This window comes from Ammospiza nelsoni, chromosome 7 (assembly GCF_027579445.1).
Source record: "Ammospiza nelsoni isolate bAmmNel1 chromosome 7, bAmmNel1.pri, whole genome shotgun sequence".
Classification (NCBI taxonomy): Eukaryota; Metazoa; Chordata; class Aves; order Passeriformes; family Passerellidae; genus Ammospiza; species Ammospiza nelsoni.
Genome location: NC_080639.1, coordinates 29,443,857 through 29,470,025, shown reverse-complemented (window position 1 = coordinate 29,470,025; position 26,169 = coordinate 29,443,857). Strand labels below are relative to the sequence as shown.

At 40.6% G+C, this 26,169-nt stretch overlaps 1 protein-coding gene across 1 annotated transcript in view; it reads left to right on the top strand.

The window, feature by feature from the left end:
- The window catches only part of ADCY5 (adenylate cyclase 5), a 201,592-nt gene that overhangs the window by 148,861 nt on the left and 26,562 nt on the right, over window positions 1-26,169 (top strand). The window contains exons 6-9 of the mRNA XM_059475970.1: window positions 260-418; window positions 619-760; window positions 9,626-9,766; window positions 21,886-21,908. Coding sequence (XP_059331953.1) covers window positions 260-418; window positions 619-760; window positions 9,626-9,766; window positions 21,886-21,908 — 465 coding nt within the window. The remainder of the gene's footprint in view (window positions 1-259; window positions 419-618; window positions 761-9,625; window positions 9,767-21,885; window positions 21,909-26,169) is intronic.

Below are 26,169 nucleotides of genomic sequence, written 5' to 3'. Positions count from 1 at the left end.
GAGTTCAGTGTACATGGATTTACTCCAAGAGCTCCATGTTCTTATTAGGGCTCATCTTGGCCAGCCTGGCCATCCAAGAGCAGTACAGCTCGTCCAGTTTTGTTCTGCTGTCCTGTTGATGTGGATGAGCTGTGCCATGTGTATCTGTGAATAATTTATGGATCATGATGGATTTTTATGTTCTGGGTGCAAGTTTGTGCTGCTGACTGCAGCCATTCAGCTGTTAGTAAAGGCCCTTCTCCCCCCTGTCTCTTCTCAGGCTGGTCCGTGAGGTGACGGGTGTGAATGTCAACATGAGGGTCGGGATCCACAGTGGCAGAGTTCACTGCGGGGTCCTGGGCCTCAGGAAGTGGCAGTTTGATGTGTGGTCCAACGATGTCACCTTAGCCAACCACATGGAAGCAGGGGGCAAAGCTGGGTAAGTTGCTTCATCCAAGCTCTTGTGTTTATCCATTAAACTCCCACACTGAATGTGTAAGAGTAGTGGCATGGCTAAATCAATTGGGGTTCATTGCTTGTTTGTTCCAGTTCATGGAACCCATCCCTGACAGGACCTGGCTTTTTAGGTGATCACTTTACAGAGTCTACAAAACTTCCTTGTCTTTTGTCTCATTGAAGGCGCATCCACATAACAAAGGCAACCCTGAACTATCTCAATGGAGACTACGAGGTGGAGCTGGGCTTCGGAGGGGAGCGCAACGCTTACCTGAAAGAGCACAGCATTGAGACCTTCCTGATTGTGAGGTGCAGCCAGAAGAGGGTAAGGCCAAGCAAACTAACGCAGGTTTAGGTACCTTTCATAACTTGATGTCTCTGAGACACCAAAGTAGAGCCTTTATAGATGAGACAGTTGACACTCAGTGACAAAATTTCCTGTTTCTTTCTCCTCTTCCCGAACTTTTATGTGCACAGGAGGGAATAGCCACCATCTACAAAAGTGTCTGCATCAAGCTCTTTCTAATTCTTTCAAAGAAATTGTCCTCAGTTGTTTTCAAAATCATGTTGAAAAATGTTATTAATATAGATATGCATTTTGTAGAAATACTTAAAGGCATAGATTAAAACCACAGAGATCTTTTCTCTGACAGATTACAGAGGTGATTTTGTCTGCCTGCTCAACCAGATGAATGAACATGAAGATTAGAGCAGTTCCTATCATTGCTTTTCAGCCTCTCTTTCTGAAGATGAGAAAAACTGGTCCACTGTAATGATCAGTCATCATTGCGGCAGTAAGATGAGATCATACCAACTGTGACATGGGCCAGGCTGCACAAAATAAGGCTATGAGGGCATTACTGACTTGAACTTGAATCGAGTCAAACTCAAGTGGACATCAACCAATAAAGTCAACCAATAAATCTTCTTTTTGTGAGACTGTCAATAACAAACTATCACTAGTTTGTATTCTTTTTAAAAATTATAGAAATACTAGAAAAGGACCTTTTTGATCTAGTTGAGCATAGCCAATAATATTTCTCTTAGTAATTTCTGCACTGTAGCCCCTACTTTGCTATTCACAGTATGGACAAGCATACACAGATTGACCTGAATTGAAAATAATTTAATATGTTTCTGAATCTAAAACCAAGTAAACCTTCCCACATCTATAAATATGACTGCTATGAGATTAAGTGAATTAGTGTTTGTGACATGTTGCAACAGCACAGTCGATTTGAATAACCAACACCTGTATAGAAAGACTTTGCTACCATTGCCTCATTTCCTGAGAGAATGGAAGTCTCAAATCTCCTTAATAGATATTGTGTAAAAAATCTCCAAGAAAATCCCTTATCATCTTCTAAAGAGAGAAGCTGATGTTTTGGTCTCTATCTGCTCATAAAATAAATCTCATTAACAATGTCAATCTTCAAAAGAGGATTAGAACTTGCAGGGCAAGATTATTGTTCCTGAGCATCACTGCCTGTCAGTGAGCCGGCTGATGTTTTAGGTATCTAAGTCACTTCCTCTTTGCTGGGCAGATTTAAGAATATAAGCCAAAATACTGCTGTGGTCAGACCCCATCTCCTGGAGTGGAGACCCTATACTGACTCTTAAATCATACCTGGTTGTCTGCATGTTTTTGTAGAGAACCAGAAGTTTCTCTGGAGATAAGATGAAGCGATAAGCACTTCAGAGTGCTTGGCACCTGTCTTCATTTCTGAACACAGGATGTGTTTTGAGTAGGAGATTGGACAGAGACTCATAAGAGATGTGGATTCCATTCCAGACATAGGTTTTGAGGAATTTGCATCTTTATGCCTTGATGTGCCATAGGAAAATGAAATGGGCCATTCTTTCACTGCTTTATATGTATTTATTGCAGCTCTGTTACCTAGTGTAGCCCTTAGCTGAAGTCTCTGAGCACTACTATAAAGCTGCTGCAACATGCTGCATCCCAGAGTAGCTAACAACTGGGACATTTGGATGACTTATGTAATTATTAGGCTAAACTGAGACATTAAAAAGCAGCTATGCAGTGTCATGGGCATTAGGTGTTTGGAGTTTTAGGAGTTTCTGGTTTGCCCACACTGCTGTAACTTTTGTGCTCCCATAGCTGTTTTTTATCTCTTTGTGAATGGTTTCATAGAATCATAGGAGGCCTTGACCTTAAGGCTTGAAGAAAGGACCTTAAAGATTATCTTGTCCCACCCCCCTGTCAGGGCAAGGACACCCTCCATTAGACCAGGTTGCTCAAAGCTCCATCCAGCCTGGCCTTGGACACTTGCAGGGATGGGACATCCTCTGTTTCTCCTGACAACTTAGTCCAGTGTTTAAAGTTCTCTCCCTGTTCAAAAACTCATTTTCACACAACACAAAGATCAGAAAGTGAGAAGATCATGGAGATCATGAAGTGAGAAAAGCTTTTGCCCATTTTCAGTTCAGTAGTCTTGAACTTTTTGCCTGATGGCAGGCAAAGTTCTGGTACTATACTTTTTCCTTTCATTTCTGCTTGATTTTAATGACTTCTTGGGATGTATTTAGCCAGGTTTTCAGTTCATTCTGTTCCAGTAATGGCCATAAAATGTTCACCTGGCTTAGTGAAGAGTTGCTGTGAGTTGTGTCTGGGTTCCTGCTGTCCTTGCACATAAGGCTTGGCATTAGTATTGACCTGAGAGCAGAGCCAAGTAACTGCCTGAGCTGTTCCGTACTTCACATAGCAGAATTATCTGGATACCTGCTGCATCAGTCCCACAGCCATCAAAACCCAACAATACCATGAGTTTTGATAAATAGATAAAATGTAAGGGTATGTGATCCCTACTCTTTCTTCTTACTACTGCCACAGGGAGCCGCAACTTTGAATTTTCTGTCTTTTTTATTTGTTTAACTTTTTCATTGTGTTAATGCCATTTCTTGGGCACAAAATGGGAGGAACATCAATCTAATATTTTTGTTCCAGGAACTGAAAATAGCTTCTTCTTTGAAAAAAATTTTTTTTTGCTTTTTCCTTTTAAAAAATGCTATTAACTGGAATATAGTCAGTGTGGTTTTAGGAGGGGAAAAAGCTAGATTCTTCTCCCTCAGTCTTTAATAATATTGCTAGACCTGAAAATGTAGTCCTTGTTTTCTGTCTGATACACAGAAGAGTTGCTTTCTCTTGAAAGACAACAAAATGCAAAGTTTTAAAATCCAGTCTTTTTGGATTTTTTTCTCCTCATCTTTACCTCCAGATCTGCTTTCACCTTTCTGTTTGCCCTGTCCTGTGATTCTGCTGCCCTCATGGGTGAGCACTTGCCTGAAAAGATGAAATTAGCAGGTTCTGCCATAAAGGTGTGTTGAATCTTTTGCTGTGGTTTGTTTGCTCCCATTACTGTTAACACTGGACTGCTCTAAAACCTGGATTGCTCTGGTTGTCTGTCAGCAATTGTACCCCCTCTCCCTCTCCTTTTTTCTCCTGAGGCAGACGCTTCTTATGTTTTCACACAACAAAGAGGAGACAATCATATCTCTCATATTTTCCTGCTCCTCAAAGGAAGCCTTTACCTTTTGCAAAGTTGGATTATCTCAGTGTCTTCTGTTTATTCTGTGGTGAACTAATGTGATTCCTGATAATGAAATGAAGTTTCTGTCTGTGATCTCTAAGGGAATGATGCATTTCGTACACTATTAGTCCTCAAATGTTGGGTGCTAATACTCCCTTTCTTCATAACTATCAAATGCACCTCTGCTTCTCCCATTAGCCAAATCATTGCTCACTTGCTGCCAGGTGAGATAAGAAAAAAAATTAATGAAATCTGCCCTAAGAGTAGTAACTGAGTAACTCTGCTTGTAACTTCCATCCAGACTAATAATTCCTTGTTCAACACTGTCTCTTACCTTTTCACTAGAAACAAGCTCTTTTCCCAGCTTCATGTTCCCCATCTGTCTTAGCCCTTACTCTCCAACACAGCACTTTGTCAAAGCTCTATGGAAGAAACAAAGCCAGTGAGAGCTGCTGCATTTCTTTTCTCTTTAGAAAAACTTGGATTCCAGTCTGTTAATCCAAACCCAGCATTTGCTGCTCTACAGGCTATGTGTCATGATCACTGACTAAATAGTTATTAAAAATATCTGTTACCAGAACTGACATGGAAGTTGGCAGTTTTCCACAGATCTGGAATGGAGGTTGTCTTTCTGACTTCAGCACATCACACTTCAAGTTTTGCTTCCAGACATGATTTTGTGGGACTTGGCAGTGCTGTATTTAATGATCTTAAATGCAACCTAAATGATTCTATAATTCAGTTTTCCATTTATAACCTTGTGCTTATGAGCCTTCTTCCTTTTACCTCCACTGAGGCAGCAGTGATTACCTGGAAAAAACCAATCTGCTCTTTCTATTCTACAGTAATGAAGAATTGAAGTTTCTGTTATCCTCATATGGTATAGGGTGATTTGCACAGGCTAACTTTGATTCTTATCCAGTTAATTTTCACAATCATTTGGATATGTGTTTCTAATGGACTGAACACATTAGCATGGTAGAAATACAGGAATTCTCCAAGGAGATCCTTGCCTTTCTTCCTTACTGGCTTCATTCTTTACCTGAAACTCTGTATTAACAGATAAACAGCAATTTATCAGCTAGAATTACTAAAACTGTTGCCCACGTTTTAATACTTCCCAAACGTAACCCCTAGGCATTGCAATGGCCTGCAGAGCAATGTATTTAGCCTTCTACAGAGTGGTTTTGTTTTATCCATGTTTTTTAGCTTACCCTGCAGACTGTAGCGTTCATATTGCATAGCTCTGATCCTCCACCATCACAACTTTTATATCTGCCCTTCTGAATCTTATTCAAAGCATTTGTCCCAGTCATTATTGCTATCTTATCACTTCCCTGATATTCTTACAGTACTCCATTTACTTATTCCCAGTTCTTGTGCTGCCCAAGTTTCTGGTGTCTGTACAGCAGCATGTCACTCTGGTTGTTGCTCACTTTCTGCTCTTCTCTGTGATCAGGTGCTGCTCTAATTTGCAGAACCATCACAACTCCTCTTCCCAGCACTTCAAAGCTTTACTCTGAGAAGGATGGAAAAGTGTGTATTTGGAGGAGTGGGAAACAGACCTTAAGAGGAATAAGATTTTAACAGCACACAGTTTTACAGCTAGCTTTATCATCCTCAACATTGTCAGGAATCATGGGGAATGCTTTGCTTTGGACATGAGTAGAAACAAAATGTGCCTGCAAACAGATGAGCAATACTGCTGACCAAACACACTGGGCTGACTGCACAAAGTCTGCAAGGGAAAAAATGTTTATTTTTTCTAATGTCTTACAATTGATTACACTTGGGTGTTTCTTTTAACAATAGCAGGTACACATCAGTTTCAGAAATGATTGTTGATGGTGGCCTTAAAACAGCTCAACAAAATTTTGGCTGTAACTCCTAGAAAAACAATTCTCATTCTTTTCTAAATAGCGCCCTGGAATTCCGTCCAGCTGAGGAAACAAAATGGTCCTTTAAATGTTGAGCATGTGACTCTCCTAAAACACAATCAATCTAATGTGATGATTCCTCAATTTAAGTCATTTAATCAGACCTCAGCAGGGTTCCACTTATGTAGATTTATGAAGGCAGTGGTTTGGAGCATGTAACACTACCAGAAACATCATGCACATGTCAGAAGGACTTCAAGAAAATCTAAATAATATGTAGCTAAATCTGATATGGCTGATCCATAATCAGATTTCACTGCTGCACTGATAGTGATCAATATGTTGGAAAATCCTATTACACACACACTAAAGAAATAACAGGCATTCTTGATTGAATTGATAAGTACAAGAAAACCCCAGCTCTTTCTGCAGTAACATTACTGTAGCTCAGTGTGTGGGAACTGGTGGTGGGAACACAATAAAACCCCTGGGAATCAGATTTACAGTCTCTTTGTGAGTCCAGATTTGAAAAGTTCCCACAACAGCTTTCTGGAGTTTAGCCACCTAAAATCTGAAAAACTCATTGCTGTCAGAAACTTTTGCACCTTCTCTTGTTGGTAGTACCTGTAATGAGTAGGACTGAAAGGTATCATCCCTTCTCTTTCTTTATTCTTCTTTTCCAGTCTTGTTATGCCTTAGGCAGCTTTGTGTGCAAGTTGTCCTTATGCTGTCACTTAGCCAGGAAGAAACAGAGGAGGCATCCTCATAAATTTCCACAGAGGAGCTGTGACCCATCTAATGCTTCATTTTTAGTGTTTGTTATTTTCATCACCCACTGAACAAGTGATTTTGCAGAAAATAAATTATCTCAAGTTTTTAAAACAACAGGTTTAATTTTTTCTTTAATAAGTGTTGATGTTAGCAGCAAAGCCCTATTATTCAAGATGACCTCGTACCACATTATGTAATGTGGAAAAGCAGCAGTGCACTGTGCTTGTATGTATGTGTTTTAATCTGATTGGAAATATTGCTGAAACATTGTCCACAATCCAGTGGAAACTTCCTACAAGAGGTGGGGGGGTAAAATACTGCCAGAGTTCAAGAAGCCATGGAAAATTTATGGCACCTGACCTCATGGTTACAAACAATCTCAGAATTACATGTTTACCCATTTTCCTGTTCTTACCTCAGTCCAGATGTGTCAATAAATATGTATGAGGTCATTAATTTCCTTCAAATTCATCAAGCAGTGCTCCAGACCCACTAGCACTTGCAGCAGGTATGAGGATCACTCATGGGCTGAGAGGGGAAGTATGTCTTCATGGACTTTGGCATTAAGCCTTTTCTCAAACTCTAACCAAATTTACTAACTCATGGGGCAAAAACCTGCTGTACATCACTTTTATCATCTGTTGATGTAAAGGCATTTGTAAAGTAATCAAATAGTTTTGCTTTTATGGGTCCCCAGACTAGTTTCAACATCTGGGATATTTTATTCCATTTGGCTGAAAACCCTCCCCTTAGCTGGAATAAAATGGATTGACAATGTCACTTCTGTTATTGAAAAACAATATCTATTTGCTTGGAGATAATGAAACTGTATTTCCTACCAGTTTTCTGGCATCACATCATAAAAGAAAGAAGCATAACTATGAAAAAGATTGCATAACTGAAAAAAGCCACAAGAAAGTATTACAAATTATGGCAATGAGTATAAAGAGCAGCGAGTCTTAAAAAACAAAACCTCAAACCAACTCAAATCTGGACATCAAGATTTCATCACATTAATGTATTTATAGAAACATTTAAAAGAAGTCTCTCCTGGAGATTATCCAGTGGCTCTGTCATGGTGGCTGATGTGAAACTCAGCTGGTGCCAAGTGCTGCAATTTTCAGACTTTTCAGATGAACCAGTGGTGGGTTCAGTGTGGGGAAGAGGAGATATGGGAGGCACTTGCTGTCCTGGGGGCATCCATGTGGGAGCACCTATGGTTCTCCTGATGGTCATCCTGCTCCCACAGGGTTTCCTTGTGATCCTACACCTGTCCTCCTGGCTGGGTGAAGGTCTTTGCAGGACCACTGCTGCTCACTGTCACGGGCCAGCTGGCTGTGGGGCACAGGGCTCTGTCCCAGGTGGCCCCATGTCCCCAGCCCATGGCCATGGAGCTGCAGCCCCACGTGCTCTGCAATGTTGGGTGCCCGTGTGGTGAGCTGTGGTCTCCAGGGAAAGGCTGTCATTGCAGCTGACTCTTCCTTGCAAGGAGAGAGAAGATGATTTCCCATGCTTGTCAGTCAGGCAGCTTTCTCCAGCACTGAATTTCAGCAAGCCTTTTTAAATTTCTTTTTAAAAACCCTAATTTAAGGCAGCATGGCACTTGACATTTAACTCTGTGGTTACCATGGAGATAACACCAGGTATTTTGCAAACTCCTGAAAGGTACAAGTTACATTGAATAGTGGGGAATCAAAATAAATAGATATGGAATGCAGACTCCAGGCAAGAAAAGCAGCAGACCAACTTGTATTGTCAAATAACACTTGAACCAAAACTCTAGAGTTGAAAGCAATAGAGGCTTTCTTTTTAAATAACTCATTTGTCTGGAAATCTAAAATTAACTATTAAGTCTGTTTTCTTCTCTAATGTCATTGAAGCGGCAATTCTCTTGAAAAAGTTTAATCCCTCAAGTAATAAACAACAATCCATACCTTCTGAATTTTCAATCTCTCCAGAGTTTGTCTGTTTTAATCAAGGATATAGAAATTGCCACCCTTCTGAGTCAGTACAGGTAAATCACACAATCCTCCCAGAGCCAGTCTGCAGTGCAGCCCTTGCTAGAGGGACTTGTGTCCACAGAGCACATTCCTTGTGGAAACATGCCTGTCTTTTTGGCTAGGGACTATATTCAAAATAAGGAAATAATCTACCTGTTGTTGAGCCTAGTCACAGGTTGCACTTCTGTGCTCTTGAGACTGGCACTGAGCTGGAATGAAACCTGTCTGACAGATCTGTGCTAACCTCACAGTAAGCTCCCATTGCAGCCAAGAGGCAAAGCCTTGATAACAAATACAAAGACTCTGTCCAAACTTCAGGAGAATTTGTGTCACTGTCAAATTGGAAGGTAGCATTAGAGTTGGGAGGACCATTTTGTCACATTCTGCAATTGCATTACCCTTAACATGAGACCAGTTGTTTGCAAGATTTACATGCTTTCCTTAGCATGTCGGGGCGTATGCTCTTGCAAGTGTGGAAAATTATTTGCTTGTGCCTATGGAGAAAGGTATATATAACACCCAATTCTGTATTCCCATTGCTTCAAGGAGCTTCAAGGCTTCTGTTCTTCAACGAAATCACTCTGTCTGTTGTTTCTCTTCTAGATGTAACTGTTCTTTGGCTTTTTGAGGATCCTCTGTGTAGCATCTCATCTTGGAGCCGCAATTTTCTATCTGAAATTGTTGTGTTTTATTCAATGTGCTAATAAAGAAAACAGATGTCTCCATTTTTGAATACTACCCATGTTTACACAGGTCATGGTGGTTGTTCAGAACAAGTAAAGGAATAAAATGATGGGCAACATTTAGAGTAAAGTGTTCTAAAAATAAGAGAAAGAGATGCTGACTGTGCTGCTGATCAGTGACTGCTTCACAGAGTTCAAGGTGCCAAGCCAGATTTTGGAGCGAGAGATCAGAAGTGAGAGATGCTTTGGGAATGACTGCTGTGTAAATGTTTGGAGATGTATCATGCATTTCTCTGTGGTTTGTATTCCAGAAAGACGAGAAAGCCACGATAGCCAAGATGAACCGGCAGCGCGCCAACTCCATCAGCCATAACCCGCCTCACTGGGGTGTTGACCGGCCCTTCTACAACCACCTGGGGGGCCACCAGGTCTCTAAGGAGATGAAGAGAATGGTAATGCCTTGCTCTATGGACATTAATTCATTTTCTTCTTAATAGGGTGTTATATATCCCTCCTGCTTTGTCTGAAGGTTTTTACAGCCCCCAAGGGCATTTTCCAAATGGGGGTGGAAAATTCGACTTTGACTCCAGAAATAACAGTAATGGGTACATCTGGAGGTGAGTGATTGTGAGATGAGGCACAAGGTTGTTTGAGAGGGGAAGGGAGGCTGAATGGCTCAAAGAAGAATCTTTTGTCTGACTTGTCCCACATTCTGAGCACTCATCCAGGCTGTGTGAGAAGATGTCATTATCTGCAAAAACTGCTCCATAACCCAGGCGTTCAAGAGGCATCTGACTGACATTTCTGTTAGCTCAGTACCTGCAGAGGGTTCTTGCATTGTCACAGCCAGGTGCTGTTCTCCTGTGTGTGTGCTGTGAGGCCCCAGGGATGTCACTGCCATGTTTAATCCTGGAGAACACATCCTCGAATACATGGATTAATTGGCCTCAGGTAGCAGGCATCTTCATTTCTTTCTTGTACCTTTCACAGTCTTTCTAAATTAAAATGAACAAGAGCTAATTGCCAATTCAGTTGCACTGAGAGGACTTTTATGGCTTATTTTACATAAAAGGTGTAGATGATATCTTTGTTTTCTGCAATAAAGATTAAGAAGGTAGCTTATATTATAGTGGCTATTTTTAATAACAATAGAAACATTTAACACCTCTATAATTGCGTGCATAATCAGATTGTTCTGTAACCTTATTTATGTTGTTTTGACCCTTTATGCACAGTTAAAAGTGTCTATTTGTTACTCACTTTGTTGTCTATAGTCAAAGTTCTGCTCCAGGTCACCAAAGCCATTAAGTATTTAAAAAAATATATGAACATGAGATTCAGTCCCACAGTTTAAAAATTTGGTCATAGCTATAAGAAACTGCATATGGTATCTTTTAAAGGGAAATGCTGGCACTTTTATTAGTAGTTGATGCTAAGATTACTCAATCTTAATATTATTTTACAGTGCAAAACCAAATTTCTTAGTAATACTAATGTTTCTTTCATTTCTCAGATCTCCAAATGAGAGCTTCTGACATGAGCATACAGATCAGTGGAACTGTGCATTTTTTTATGTGGGCTTTTCAATAGGGTGTGCTCAATAGGCATGACATTATTAGAAGAGACTAATCACACTAGCACATAATTATAAATTTCTTTGAATAGCTTTTAAGGGGTTCTTGAAGCCTCCTGTTCAGAAACAAGGTGTATGCATGCCAAATGGTATTATGCTTCTTGGTGTTAATTACAGTTTGCCATGTCTAGCTGGTTGTTCAGTTGTAAAAACATAATTATTTATTGAAATACCAAGCTGAGTCCTAAAAACTTCATTGCTCCTCACTTGTAGGAGGAAAGACTTACCTTTTTTTAACTTATCTTCAGCCTTTCCCTGTAATGCTATTTACCTTCTTGAAAATTCAGCATCTCAGAAAGTCCCTTCTACTCAATCTGCCTCTTGTACTAAGCTCTCTTTTGAGAAGCTGATGTTGCATGCGTCAGGCTGTTCCTTGAAAACCAACTGAAACCTGATTCAGATGTATTATTTTCAGCTAGACTTTTTGTTGTTCTTATGGACTGTTTTTTAAAACCTGTTATTTGCAGATTTACAGATCTGTTACATTTGAGATGCATTAGTGAAAATGCAAACATCCTCCCCATGGCCTCCCATTTTAATATCTGCTAGATGGATATATTAGTGATTAGAACACAGGAGCAATTTCTCCATCTCCTATCTCAACTCAGAGTAAACTTCTAATTTAAATATGCATTTTTTTGTACCACCCAGCTTTGCAGAGTGCTTTGTCATCTCTAACATTGTGTTACACATATGCTGTGTGTGCTTAATGCATGCAGAGTGCATGCTGGCTGCAAACTGCCTGCTTAGAAATACAAAATGCAGAGAGACAGAAGGGGAGCAGAGCTACAGAAGCTTTTATCAGTGCTCCTCTGGGATGACATGTCATTGATCTTGGTAAGCAGCACCAGCTCTCAAACCTCCTGAAAATGTGCTCTTTGTTCCACATCACCCACCAGACCTTTTGCATGTTGTTATATATAGTCTTTCTTCTTGGAAGCTGTGAACATGTAAGGTTGGATTAGTCAAAGTATTATGCCAAAGGTGGGCAGTGCAACATTGCCTTTCTCTTGAAGACCTGGAGCTCCTTAGCTCTGTAATTTCGAAACAGGTATTTATAAGGGTAATGGTGAGACTGTCCTCAGGCAGGAGCCAGGTAACATTGCAGTGATGTGCAGTTCCATTGTATTAATGTGTAGATATGAATACATTTGTGTGTAGGGAATAATAGAGATGGGTATGAAGGGCACTGGGTTTTGTCACAAATGTAAAACATTTTGCATTTTAAAGACAACCATATTTTCAGAAAAAAAAATAGACACTTTTTTTTTTGAGTCTCTACTTACAATTCCCTGAAAGAGAATATTAAAGTTCCCTGAATTGCATTTTTGGAAGGCGCTGTTATATTTAATAGAAAACAGAATTATTTTGGCCATTTTTCTTTCCAGTGAATGCTGGCTCTGGTAGCTGTCTCTATTCTTAGGATATATTAGCAGTAGTCTGAGAGGAGATGGAGTAGCATCAAATGTAGCCCTTTATTCCTTTTTTCCTCCTCCTTCTCCTCTTTTGTCACATCATTCCCATGTGCTGCCATGTCTGGGCACATCACCAGTGCAGCTGGTGGGGTTTGTGTGGAATGGCAGCGTGGGCAGTGACATGGGGCACCTTTGGTCCCTGCTTCTCTCCATGTTGTGGCTTGGACCTTAACCTGCACCAGGTCCAGCCGATTTTCCACGATGTTTCTAGTTAAAGTTTTTCCCTTTTGCACACAGGAGTTTTTTCAGACACATATGATAAGTTAATTATCCTACATGTGTCCATGTGGTGGTAATCTAAAATGTCCTGGAAAGCAGGAGTCACTTTCCTACTCCTACCCTGGCTATCTGGGGCCTGAGTCAAGGAGTTGCAACTGTGTCAGCTCATCCCATCCAGCGCTTTACTTGTGCACTGGTCTTCTCTCCAGACCATCACACATCCTTCTTTTTCCCTTCCCATTGCTTAGCAGTGGCCTTCCTCCCCCTGCAGAGCTGCAGGGAGGCAGCAGCCCAGACTCATCAATGCTGCACACTGCTGACGCTGACCTCCATTAGCTGCTGCAGGAGCCCCAGCCCCGAGCAGACTGGTAACTGTGCAGGGGAAGTCAGACCCAAATGCTCTGGGAGGGCCAAGAGCCCTGCCCTGAGCTGGCAGCCTCTGCTGGAGCCCTGCTCTGGGAGCCCAAGGGGCTGCAGGGGCTGGGGGCAGCTCCAGGGCAGGGGAACCTGCACAGCATCAGCTCAGGGCTGCACACAGAGCAGGAACTGAGCCGCAGCCTGGCACAACAGCAGAGCTGCTTGCTATTTTTATTGCCTTTTGCAGCTTGTCTTCTCGTTTTCTAAACAAAAGCAATCAGTCCAGCACCAGTGACTGTATCTCTCTGGAAATGGAGACTTTTGTGCTGCTCATTCCCCCAGGTCTCCATACACCAGCCTTGCCTTCCCCACTGTCTCTCTAGTCCAGTTTGTAATTGCAAGAGGGTCAAAAATAAGTGAACTTAAAAGCATTTGAGAGAGTACAGGTATATTTATAGCTAGTACAATATTTATACACCACTGAGAAATACTTTGCTTTTCCCAGTATATATTTCAGAGCGCTTTTATAAATATTGATGAATTTTAGACTTCTGGAAATAATACTCGTGTCTCAGTTTTCATCAGCAAAACAAAATTGCTATTAAAGAAAAACCAATTTGGGGATTGTAGTCGACTGTAAACTGAAAGAGGTTTGTTGTAAACAGCAATAAAAAGGGAAATGTTGATACTTTCCAAAATTACAGGGCTGTTCTAGATGACAAATTATTTTCTTGCATCTTTTACTCTGCTCAACATTATTAAGTTTGTATCCAGAAAAGCACATCCAGTTTGGGATTACAATAATTTAGGAGATGTGGATGAGTTAATCTAGTGGACAAAATTCCAAATAAGCAGAGTTTCAACAGTGTGTCCTCTGAAAATGTTGAAATATCGTGTTTGCTCTAACCTAGAAGGGAGAAGACTGATTAGAAGTAAAAGTCTTCAAATACAGGAGCATTTATAAGGACAAAAAATAATGATAAATCATTCTCCATGACTGTAAAGTGCAGGTTTAAAAATAATCATCCTAATTTGGTGAAATGAGGGTCTAAATTAAGAAAAAAACTTAGATGCAAGGAACAGGCTGTATAAGAAGCTTGTGAAATCCCTGATCTTCATTAACAATTTCTAATTATTTTATTCAGGGCTTTTAAGTCTGGAGTGACATCACAAAATCCTTTGCAAATATTGAAACAATAAGGTTAAAAAGACTCTATTAGGAGAATGTATAGGGAAAAAATAATATATTAATAATATGAGATACATGTAAAGATTTTAGAAAGTTTCTGATCTGGGCATGGAGCTTCATGCATCAATCTCCCCCCTTTGTACACGAGCCAGCTGTACCCCCAACATTGCTGACAGAGACTTGTCTAGCCCTTGTTTAAAGACCTGAAAGGATGGAAAGTCTTGCTGGGCATTCTCTTCAACAGTTTTATGATTTTTGTTGATGTTTCACTTCACATGTCCTCACTTCAGTTTGAAACCATGGTGCTGCATGAGCTATTCACAGTAGATAGAAGACAGTTTAATTTCCTCTCCTTTACAATTATCTTCTCTGTGGTTGAAGACTATTACCATGTCTCTGCACAGCTCTGATTCCCTCATCAAGTTTGTTCCCTGGTTGTAATGCTGGTTCCAGTCTGACCATGCTTCTGTTATGAGTCTGGGTGCAGCTAATGAACCATTTAATTTGCAGTGAAATTGTGTATGAAGTCAATGTTAGTTACAAAGTAAAAAACTGACATAAAATCAAATAGAGATTATATATGTGTAGGAAATACTACTGCATGCCTATGTTAAAGATGTGAGACAAGGTTATAAAAATGGATCCTGGCTGGCATGATAAAGGGAATCAGTCCTGATTCCTTGTGGTGCTGCTCAGACCTCTGCACATCCTTCTATGTGATATTTCATTGCTTGGTGTTTGTTTTCTAATGAAACAGTACTCATCTACAAGCAGGGTCATTCCACAATAAAATAATTCTTTCTCCTGTTCCCCCTGTCCTAAATCAAGCAGTTCTTTGCATTTTGCATTGTTAATACAGCTAATTTCCTCTCTTTATGTCTCCAAGTTGCCCTTACAATAGATCTTGTTACTTGGAAATCAAAACTGGGGAACAGGTGCCTCAGTGGAACAGATGCCATAGCTGGTTCTGTGCCAATTCTACCTCTAAAATATCAGAAGTAATGAAAATAGAAAATAAAAGCTCCATAGGACAAGTTTTCCTTAGTCATCTCTGTCAAAGAGAATTGGATTTGAGTCCATGAATTAGGCACTGAGGGTTCACCCTCCTCTGAAAGGTTTCATTTAACTGCAGGTCACCATTATCCTCTTTTCCAGCAATCATCTGCTAAATCTGGTAATTGCAACACTGACGTCAGCAAAGCTGGGCAGGGGCCCCCAATGGAGAAGAATTTGACCCACTATTTTTTCACTGCTGTTGTAGTAATTTAACTTGTAATCAAGCAGGGAGAAACTCACAAAATCCTTTCTGCTGTAATCTCCACATATTGCTATAGATCTGGGAGGAAATTGTTAGTCTAGTCTGGGTTTTATAGAGCCAGTTTGGTTTTGATAGCTCTCAAACAGCAAGGGGAGGAATCCCATCCAGCAGTTATGCTGTATAATTGCTTTGGTGCTCACCTGGAAAAAGGGTTTCCTGATTCACATGATCCATGGGATCTCACATAAATGATTGGATGTACAATGTACATTGCTCAAATTGTCAGGGGCTTTACACTGTTTGGTATCCCCATCTGCTAGCCTTTTATTCTACCTGATCAGGACTTGCAATCATCCTTGATTACTTCTTTAAAAGAGGGATAAGAATCTCTCTTTTAAAGAACTAATCAATGCAACAGCAGATCTGCAGCTGCTATTGAGAAACCTAGACAGAGTTTGATATTTGCTTGGAAGCCTTGCGCTGATAATTTTCCCACCATTCAGTACCCTTTTCTAGAATAAATTTTACTTGTATGGGAAAGGTCATTTGGATTGAGACAGTACTAAAATGTGTCAGACTGGTTTTGACTGGAGCTAAATTTAGCCTGCAGAAATAAAGATACAATTCCTTTTTTTTCACAGAAACACTTTTTCCAATATTCATGGAAGCATTGCACAGGTGGATTTGTGGCACTTCCCAGAATGATTTCCAAAGCTTCCTCAAGCAGGCACTAAGCCTTAATGTCAAAATACTGCAGGTCAGGTTTGGGTCTGGGTTTCAGAGAGGGTGAGCAGCTCTGGCCAGCACCAGTGGGCAATTTCAATTAAGGCTGGTTAGGCTGGGATCCAGTCTGTCTGCATCTGATTAGAAGGCAAACAGTAGTTTCTGCAGAAGTTTGTGGTGTTTATCATCATTTGGAGAGTAGACATGGGAGGGCAGAGATTATGGAGCCAGGAACTGATTCAGAGCATTTCTAGGACTGCTTATTTTTATGTCTGTTTTGCAAGTTCTAAAAACTGTTCACAAATGAGGCACAGAACCAGAAACCATTTCACTTGAAAATGTGACCTTTGTACTGGAGCGATTTGGATTCAGAGTTCACAGAAAACTGTGAGCAACCTGCACTTTTCAGAGGTGTGAGTTCAGAGCCAGAAGTTAATTAAAAGTAAGGTAAAGAAAGCCTATTTCAGCCAAAGTAACCCCTTGTGATCTATAGATTTAAATCTGATGGCCCAGATAAATTCATGGCATTGGCCAGGTCTGGTCTGCCAGCTGAGGACTCTCTACAGAATCATTTTGAGTTGAAGAAAACAGAGGGTTTCACCATCTGTGGCCAGTGCCGTGGAATTAAAGTCTTTTTATCAAGTGGGGTGGGCTGCAGAAAAGGAGCACTTCAGCTTTCCTTTTCAGACCTCATTAGTCTCTGTTCCAGCTATAGCAGACACACTCATCATTTAATCTGTTTCATAAACTGTTTTTCTGCCAGTCTGTTGTTCTGCACTTAGATGCTTGTTAAATATCCTTCCTATCTGGCTTTATTCTTTCTGGACTCTGGAAACAGAAATTGTGTTATTTTTGGCTTGAGCGCTTTGAAGTCCTTCAGTTTTGCTTCTGCATTTACACCTGACAGCATCTGTCTTCATAGCCTTGTCTTTTTGACCACAGGGACAAAGCAGAAGGTACAACTGTGCTGAAAATAGATGTGAATAATTAGTTTTGTGGTAGACCCAAAGTCAGTTTGTTTTTATCAACATCTACTCTCAGCCTGTCACTCTCCCTTTCTGTTTTCCATGGTCCCTGTCTCTGGGAAGCACCTCTGCAAGTTGGCCTTAACTCTTACAAAGCTCATTTTGTCCCTAAGTCCAAAGTTATTTCAATTTCTGCTTTAACATCATGTAAGTTCTATTTTGACTTTGTTCTGGAGATGGAAACAGGGTAAGAAAATTCAGTTTCTTTGTCATTTTTGCTCCCAAGATCTTTGCTGGAGTTGAGAACGAAGTTTTTAAGGGTGGAATTTATGCTTCCCACACACATTGCCATTAAGGAGGTCATGAAGCTCATCAGCCCCTCTACTGCCTTATTTTTGGAGTTAAATGAAAAGTTAAAAGCATATAAAATCTACTCCAATTTTCTTTGCATATTTACGATATGTTAATAATTGCAGCCAGTGTTCTCAAAGTTAGAATTATTATTTCTAATTGTTCTTGATTTGAAGTGTTATGGTGTAGCAATCAGTTTGTCATGTCTTTGACAAACACTTTGTCATTCTATTTAAGGAATCAGTTTTAATCTTCAAAGAAAAGGGCTTAGTTAATTTAGAAGTCAAGCTGAGAGATGGCAGTCATATGAGCTTTTAGCACAATAGATATTCATAAAATATCCCCCATAAAGTAGTAAGCCTTAGGGGCCATAGGGACTGAGGCAGTAATATTCCCTCTTTTCTTCCTCCTGCACATCTGCTCCCACTGAGGATGTCAGTGTGGATTCTGAGTCACCTGACCTGCCATAAAACAATGAAGCTTTTCAAATAATCTCCTGTAGAAAAGACAAAAGAGCAGAGCCTTGAAGGGAGTTGATTCAGCTGAATTTAGGTTGTTCCTGAAGTCAAAGAGAGGACTTGTCTTAGTCTTAGAGGAATTATTAAATGCTATTACCTTTGCTTTTGCAATCTGATGGCAGAGTAATACAGCTTCATGGGGGAACGAGGAAAACACCAGTATCAGGGATATTTAAAATGAGACTGAATAAAATTTGCATGAGGTCCTATGTGCAGCAGTCCATTAGTACTGTACTGTGGTCAGACCTATCTCATGCCTTATGGTCCCTTCCAGAAGGAAGGAATTTTGGCCTGAACAAGAGCAACTTTATCATCATGATTATGGAGCTATCCTTGAACTCCTGCAAATTCATATCTGTCTGATTCTTGTAGCCATCGTCGCTTTTGTCATTTTCACTCCTGCTGACAATTCCCAGCCTTTTCTTCATAGCTCCCTAGAAAACCACTGGCATTGTTTCAGTCTGCTGGGTACAAATCCATGAGCAGCCAAGAGGGGATTTATATTCTTAACTCCAGGAATTGGTTATTCCTCTTCCTATCCCTTTACACTCCCTCTCCTAAATGACAAGCATCTCATTTTTATCAGCTTTTTGGGGGGAATGTGGTCAGATTTCTGAATATGTTTGTGCAGAAATGTCAATTTTGACATATCTGTGCAGCAGTACCCAAACAGGCTGAGCCCAGCCCCAGCCCAGCTGTCCAGCCTCCAGTGGATCACATGAGGGGTGCTGAACAGTGCCTTTAGCCCCTCATAATTCTCTAGAGTTTGGAATTTTGGCTACCAGATTATGAGTAGGAATGAAGAAAAATCCATGTAGGCCCTATTCCTGCAGGCTTGGTTGTGTGTTTATCCTGTGTATAACACAGACCATGGTAATTGATGGGAGCGGCCTTACTCTGAGCCATTGGCTGGAGCAAAACATCTGACTCCTGAAGATACTAAACTATTTGCCAGCTGGGGAGAAGGAAAAAAGACCAATATGTCATTAGTGCTCAAGCCTTGTGCAAGGGGAAGGAAATAATCTGAAGTGCAAATTCTTCAATGAACCGAGCATGCCCGCAAGAGTGGGAGAGGTGAAAGCACATTAACCAAAACCCAGGGGGAATTCCTCTCCCAACCCAAAGCAGGGTGAGCAGCATGACCCTGAGCACCTGATCACCTCCTCTGCCTGAAAGGCTTCTTGGTGAGTGAGTGAAACAGGGATGCTTTAGTGGAGAGGGAGGAAAAGCTTTGGTCATAGCCAGGTCCTAGAGGTGTATTTGCTCTATATCCTGGCAAAGTCTTCCAGTGCAAATAAGAAAGCTATCCTGTAATAAATGACCAGATTTTAATAAGCTGTGTTTAAGGATTTTCTTCCTAAAATAATCCCACAGACCTTTCTCTAGAACAATTCCATTTTTGGCAATTCTGCTTGAAGAATCTTTAGTATGAAATGGGTGCGTTTGAAGTGAATCATTTAATTTGCTTAACTTAAACAGGTTCCTACAACATTTAATTTTAAGCTGATTCTCTCTAATTAAAGTTCAAGTCACTCTTAAATATTTAGCCTTGTTAAATGAAGATCCAGGAAAGAAATTATGATAGTCTTTTTCTTTTCTGCTTTACTTGAAATATGTGTTTTTTTTGGTCTTTAGTTTTGAAGCACCAGTTTAATTTGTGTTACCATCAAGAATAATTTCCAGAATTTCAAATACAATTTAGTATTGTAAATTGAAAAGCCAGATCAATTAATTCTCTTTTATTTTAGAAACTTTCCTTGTAACAGTTTTGCTGAGGGAGAGAAGCAGAGCAGAATCAAACTCCATATGGGTTAAGTGTTCACCCATATAAATGTCCAGTTAAATATTATCCATACTTGAAATATTGGGGAAATTTTTGAGGATATGCTTGCTGAGGTGTTCTAGTAACTTGACCTGGTCAGCCTGTGTCCTCAAACTTGTGCATCCCAAAGGCAGGAGTGTGAGATCTGTGTTTAGTTTGAGGAATTCAGTGAGATGGAGGGTTACACAGCTGGTGGTGAAAATCAGGCCATTTTAGGGGACTCTCCCACTGCAGTCAGTCATCCAGTTCCCAACTGCCTAAGCTTGAAAAAGTTAGTGACCTTCATATCTGTCTAATAAACTACTGGCTGTTTTCTCATCCCTTCCCTCTGCTTATTTCTTGGCTGGTAGCTATTCATGTTCAGTTGACTTTTTTTGGTTTTTTTTTCCCAGCCTAACTGACAATGACACCAGACAAATTAGTGAGCATTTTGTCTCCATGATTAATCAGTGAGCTTTCAGTTTTGGCACTGTGTGGTAGGATTACTTAGAGGATAAATAAATAAATCAATCAGATATTTCTGACAACTGTAAAATAATTAGGCAAAAGAAGAAGGAAAAAAACCACCCAACAAAAAGTTGAATGATCACTCTTTAACAAGAAATCAGAAAGTACTTTTCTTTTTTTGACTTGAATAACTAGCCATGCTAACATGCTAATCAGCATTATTATTTCCTTCTTCCCACTGAATCTGCTGGTGGCTGTGACATGGGACTGAGAGACTTCCTTGACCTGAATTTTCGATGGGTTAAGTTGGAGTGGCAGTTTCTGTTTAGGAGTGTGGTTTTAGTCTGAAACAGAGTATGCAAAAATGGGAATTGCTCTCTCAGTGAATCACAGTCCTGGCTGCTGACCTGAGTGACAGACCTCAGTTCTTCCCTCTGGCAAAGCTGGTGTGTTGGCTTTCCTTCTGCCATGTGGCCACACTGCTAACTCACTGCAAGGGCAAAATATGTTCTCATTTAGTATCTGGTCAATGTTGTTGTTTCTGATGGTTTTGGACAAGGCCCCTGTGGGAAGACTTTTGCCCAAAGATGTTTGATTTTCCACAGTCAGGATGGATTTCAGTGTGCTGCCCCCAGAATGGCTGCTGCTGCAGGTCCAGCAGCTGGAATATCCTCACGTGCCCTGAGCAGTTTTGGCCTGAGGTCCCTGGGAGAAAAACAAAAGCAATTCTTCATATCTCCCAGCTACATTTGTTTTATGTTTTGGAACACAGGGTACAAACTCTGTGCCTTAGTATTTGACCCTATTTGTCAAATATACAACTTTTCTTAACTACAGTTAAATTTAAGCCAAGATGTCAGAGGGCACATTTTGTTTCAGCCCATGCAAAATGGCAATTTTGATGTAATTTGGTCTGTTAGGTATGTTAATGCTAAGCAAATAAACTTTTGCCCCCATATAAAATTTTGTCTAAGGCCTTCTAGCCATGACAACTATGGATGACTCATAAATACTTAATCCATTCAGGTGGTCCTGAAAGAATTGTGAATATTTGGGCCATTGCAAATAATATAAATAATTCCTGAAATCTCATTCAAGAAAACGTGTTCTGTGTGTGCATGTGATGAGGGGAGGAGCAGGGAAACCCCTGGCAGAGATGAAAACCAAAATGCATCCATTGCCCTTAGCTGAGCCCTGACATAAAGAGATGCAGCCTTGTTGAATACAGGGGTTGATTTATGTTATTGTTCTGAGTTTTGTTTCAGGCAAAACACATCCTCAGTTACAATATCAATACAATTTCCATTGTGTCATTTGTAATGGTGACTGCTAAAAAGAAGACACCTGAAATAAAGTGTGCCAGCAGTCAGCTGAAACATTTCCTTTATCTGCACTTCCAAGAATTTATATCTGAAGGAATGTGTTTTTCCAAAGCTGCTCTGTCTGCCCGCTGGCAGGGCTGCACAAAATTTTGTTGTGGGTGGGAAAAGCTGTCCATCCACACCTAACAAATGAGTGCCCTGGAAAGTCCCCTGTGAAATCTGTTCCCGGGATGCTTTGTGTTCTCAAGGTCAGCCTGTTTGCTCACCCTTGTGCTCTTTTCCTTTCTTTCAGGGTTTCGAGGACCCCAAGGACAAGTAAGCAAATTTACTTCTGTCATACACTGTTATGTTTACACGTTTGGGATTTTTTTCTCATATTAAAACAGGACAAAAATTGATGCCCAGAAGCCAAAAATAATGCTTGGGCTCCCCAGAGGTTTGTCCTGGAGGGACAGCCAGCTGAGGGCACAGGATTGACTGATGTGCATTCAGAACAGCCACTGCCCTCAAAACATTTATTTGTTTGGTGCTTCTAACTTGCTTTTATAATTAAAATGCTTTTGCTGCATTTCCCCTTGCCCCAAATAATCTCTACTCTTTGAAAATAACCCAAGACAAAATCTTCCTCTAAAGTATATACAAGTGTTGGACATCTCCAATAAGAAGGGTTTATGTGTGTATTGAAATGCCTGTATAATTTCTGAGTTTGTTTATATTTTATATTACTCATTATTGCATATTACTTATTTCTACATATAAAAATAAACTCAGAAATTATAACTTGTTTGAAAAAGTAAATTCAAAGTTTAGTGGTCTAAAATATAGCCAAATTTTAGCAGCATTTTCATTTTTTTTCCTAGAGAACTTTAGAGAAATTATTAAAACAATTTAATGAGAGTGATATTTTGAAAATTTACCTTTAGAGGAAAAAACCCAAGCACATTCACGTTTTAACTTCTACAACTGGACACAACAAAAGCATTTCCTGTGTTGAAGTTGTTTAGAATAATTTCATGTTCAGTCCTGCTGAATGGCATTAATTACAAACTTGCTTAGAGCGAGTCAGGCAACAGTAGAGGAGACTGATGCCTAAATTATGTTGCTGTTGCTCTTTGTCATGTTTCTCAGGCTGAATGGATTTCTGTGAGCTGGGACAGGTAAATGCTTCTGTGAGCTCTAGGCGTCCAGCTGTGGGAAAATTCACATTATGGTGGAGAGCAGCTGCATAAATGGAAAGTGATAAGTTTGAACCTGGCAATATTAAGAGTCATTCTCTCCTTCCCTTGCCCTTCCCTGCAAACTGTTTTTTTGTGATATTTAGCTCTGTGCACCCTGGGATGTCTCTCTGGTGCCACTGTTCACTGTTTCCTGTTGTATCCAGGGATGTTGGGAAACTCCATTGATGTTGAAAAGAGTTAACAGATTACAACAAAATAATTCATAGGAATACAGAAATTTTCAGTATCCCTCATGAAATAGTATTTTTCCTCATAGTTTCTGCTAGAAAACACAGAAATCAGCTGCCTCAGTGCTGGTCCTCAGCAGAGCCACCCAACAGCTGAGGAGCAGCATCTCCTCTGTTGCTCCAAGGGCCATAATCTCTGTTCTCCATCCTATAGTTTGAAAGGTTCCTTGGGCTGTTACAATAGCTGAGCTGTCTCACTCACGGTGGCACCAGCTTATTATACAGATTTCAGGATTTTTGCATTGCTGTTCAGTACCAAAAGAAGCTACTACTTGCCTCTGGTTCTCTTTATCCAGAAATCTGTTTAACTCAAGTACAAAGATTTGGCAAAAATAAATCTCTAGCAGAGTATGTTCATGGTGAGAATGGTTAAAATTAGATATCTAAACCATGTCAGGTCCTGAGGCAGTTCCTTCATGTGCAGAAATACTTAGGGTCAATACTTTTGTCTGGCAGCAAGGGAAGACGTGGGCAGCACACATCCCTGAAAACAGGACCAAACCTCATGTGCATGAGTGCAGGTTTAGTTACTCAACCTAAGCATGAAGCATTTAAAATTATGGCACACATGTAGTTTTGGCAGTGGTCACACTCTGCATTGGCAGAGAGTAATTAAATCAGCAGCACATTTTTGGACCACTCTGAAGCCAGAATCTCTGGGTTAATTGGTAGCATTCACATTTGAAAAAGTTGCTACAAGCTCTTGTTTGTGCTGTTCTGTCCCTTGACACAATTTTCTGTTGGCTACATTTGATGAAACCTCAGCACTGCTTTTAGGATGTGTTTTTGGAAGTGTCATGGCAGCCTGAAATCCTCATTCCACCCTCCCCTCCATCAACCATACTATATCAAAAGGCATTTTGACATATGAATTTCATTAATCTGTGGCAGTAGCTCAGCTCTGACTTACAGGCACTGCCTCCAGAGCACTCCTTAGAACTGGGAACTTTAGTATGCCAATTTAAAATTACATTTATGCAAATGTACCCCAACTTGCTGCACTGTAATTTAGCTTGGGTACAATGGGCTGTGAAAGTCACCTGAACAGCTGAGGCTGTGCGAGGTGACTGAGCTTCCCTGCAGTCTGTGTGAGGGTGGCTGCCCACTGCCAATGTCCCAGCAAGGCAATTTCAAACCTGCAGGGGTAACTCCACACAGCCTGCAAGCTTGGAGCTTACTGTAGTGTTAGAAACACCCTGAGCAGTAAAACAACCTAGTACAGACCTGCAGGCAGCTGAAGTGGACACCAAGCAGGCAGGTTCTTGAGACTGGAACTGGAAATGTGAGTGCTCTTTGCCAGCTGCTGAGCTGCCCCTGGGCTGGGTTGCAGCGCAGAGCGCATCCTGTGTGCGGAGCGGGGAAATGGGAATGGCCCCAGTGTGTACAAACTCACAGGGCCTTGGAAGGCATTCTGTAAATACAAAGCCTTATGATTTCCTTGCTCGTTTTTATGAGCCCAGAAGACGCTGCAAGGACTGAGTGAAGCAAAGCAGCATCCCCTTGAATGCTCAAGCAGATGTACTTCCTCTGAGGAAGTAAATTGAATGTCCTGACCTTGTAGGAAAAAAAACACTTTTATTTTCAAAGCTGATTATATGAATTTCTAGGAACTAAATAACTTCTAGAGCCCCAAAATAAAAAACTCTTTCCCCCAACCCCTTTGATACTAAGGTTGACTAAAATAGAGATTGGACCTTGAGAAAACTAGGCTTGTAACTGCTGTATGGCCACTGAGTAGATGCCACTGCTGTGCTGTCATGACCCAGGTAAGGAGCAGACACATTTAGCTTGCTAGCTGGGTCAAGGAGTGGTAGAATGGAAATGAGCAGAAAGACCTGATTTATTTTTGTCTTCTTCTTAAAATCTGATCCAGTTTTGCAGAAAGCTTTGAAAGAGCCTTCCTTTTGGAAAGGGACCTTTAACTTTTAAAACAGAGGCACAATCTGATTTGTGAGCTGCTTTCCAGCACAGCCTTACCTGTGGGAGCCTGCTGGCTGCAACACAGGGTGCATTGTGTGCTCTGGTGCAGTACAAATGAAACAGGGAAATAAAGCAGAGTAGCTTTTCATCGTGCTTGTCAGACCCCAGGATTTTTCCTCCAGAGCTGGGGAGGGTCACACAGCAGGAGCCCAGGGTTGCTGTGGCACCCTGGGATTTGCACACAGAAATAGTTTTCTGCGGCAATATACCCTTGTGCAAGGGAGGAGCATATTCCAGTGGATAACTATTGGCAATCCCTGGGTATAACCTGGGCAATCATGCAAGCAGAGCAGAAAAACAGCACATCAGGATTAGATTTTAATTTCTGCCTATAGCTTGTCTGAGGGCAGGCCATTAAAGTGACAGCATCAAGTCATTAAAATACTGTTAGATTTTAAAAATAACTAGAATCTGGGGAGGTGCTTCAGGTTTCCTCATCCTCAGTGCAAAACGCCTCAGGAAAATTAAGTTTACAGTGTTATTTTTTTCTCAACAGTTTTTGAAAATCAGCTTCATTTTTCTCTAGCTACACAGAGATTCAGAAAAACAGGGGCACAAAATATTATAATCTTGTTCCACATATTTAGAAAGTAGAATCAAATTTGTATTTTTTTTTCTGTTGCCTTTTTCTTCTGCAACCTTTCCTTTAGTAAATATCTTGTGAACAGATTTTTCTTTCTGTTTTATGCTTTATTCTCATAAGTAAACTGTGTGAAGGGGAATCAGGCCACATTTTTTCCTCAAATATTTGTTCTGTAAACAATTTTTTCTCAAAAAGGGAAAATTGTTCAAGTTTGGAAATTTTCTTAATAATATTTACAGAAATTGTTATTAGAAAGCATGAAATATGACTGGAGGCATAAATCATTTTTTTCAGTGCAGGCACTAACAGCTACAGCAGTAGAGCAGTGAAGGGAAGCATAAGTCAGAGGACAAGGGGAAGGAGGCTACCCAGTGGTTTTAGATAATGAGGGATGGAAATGAGACCTGAGTGCAAGGAATGTAGTATAGAAACAGGACAAATAAATAGAAGCCTTGTAGTAATGACTTGGGACTGGCAGTGACCTCTAGAGCTGGTACCACTCCCTCTCTGCTCCCAGTCCCTTTCCCAGCTGGAGCAAAATGCCATTA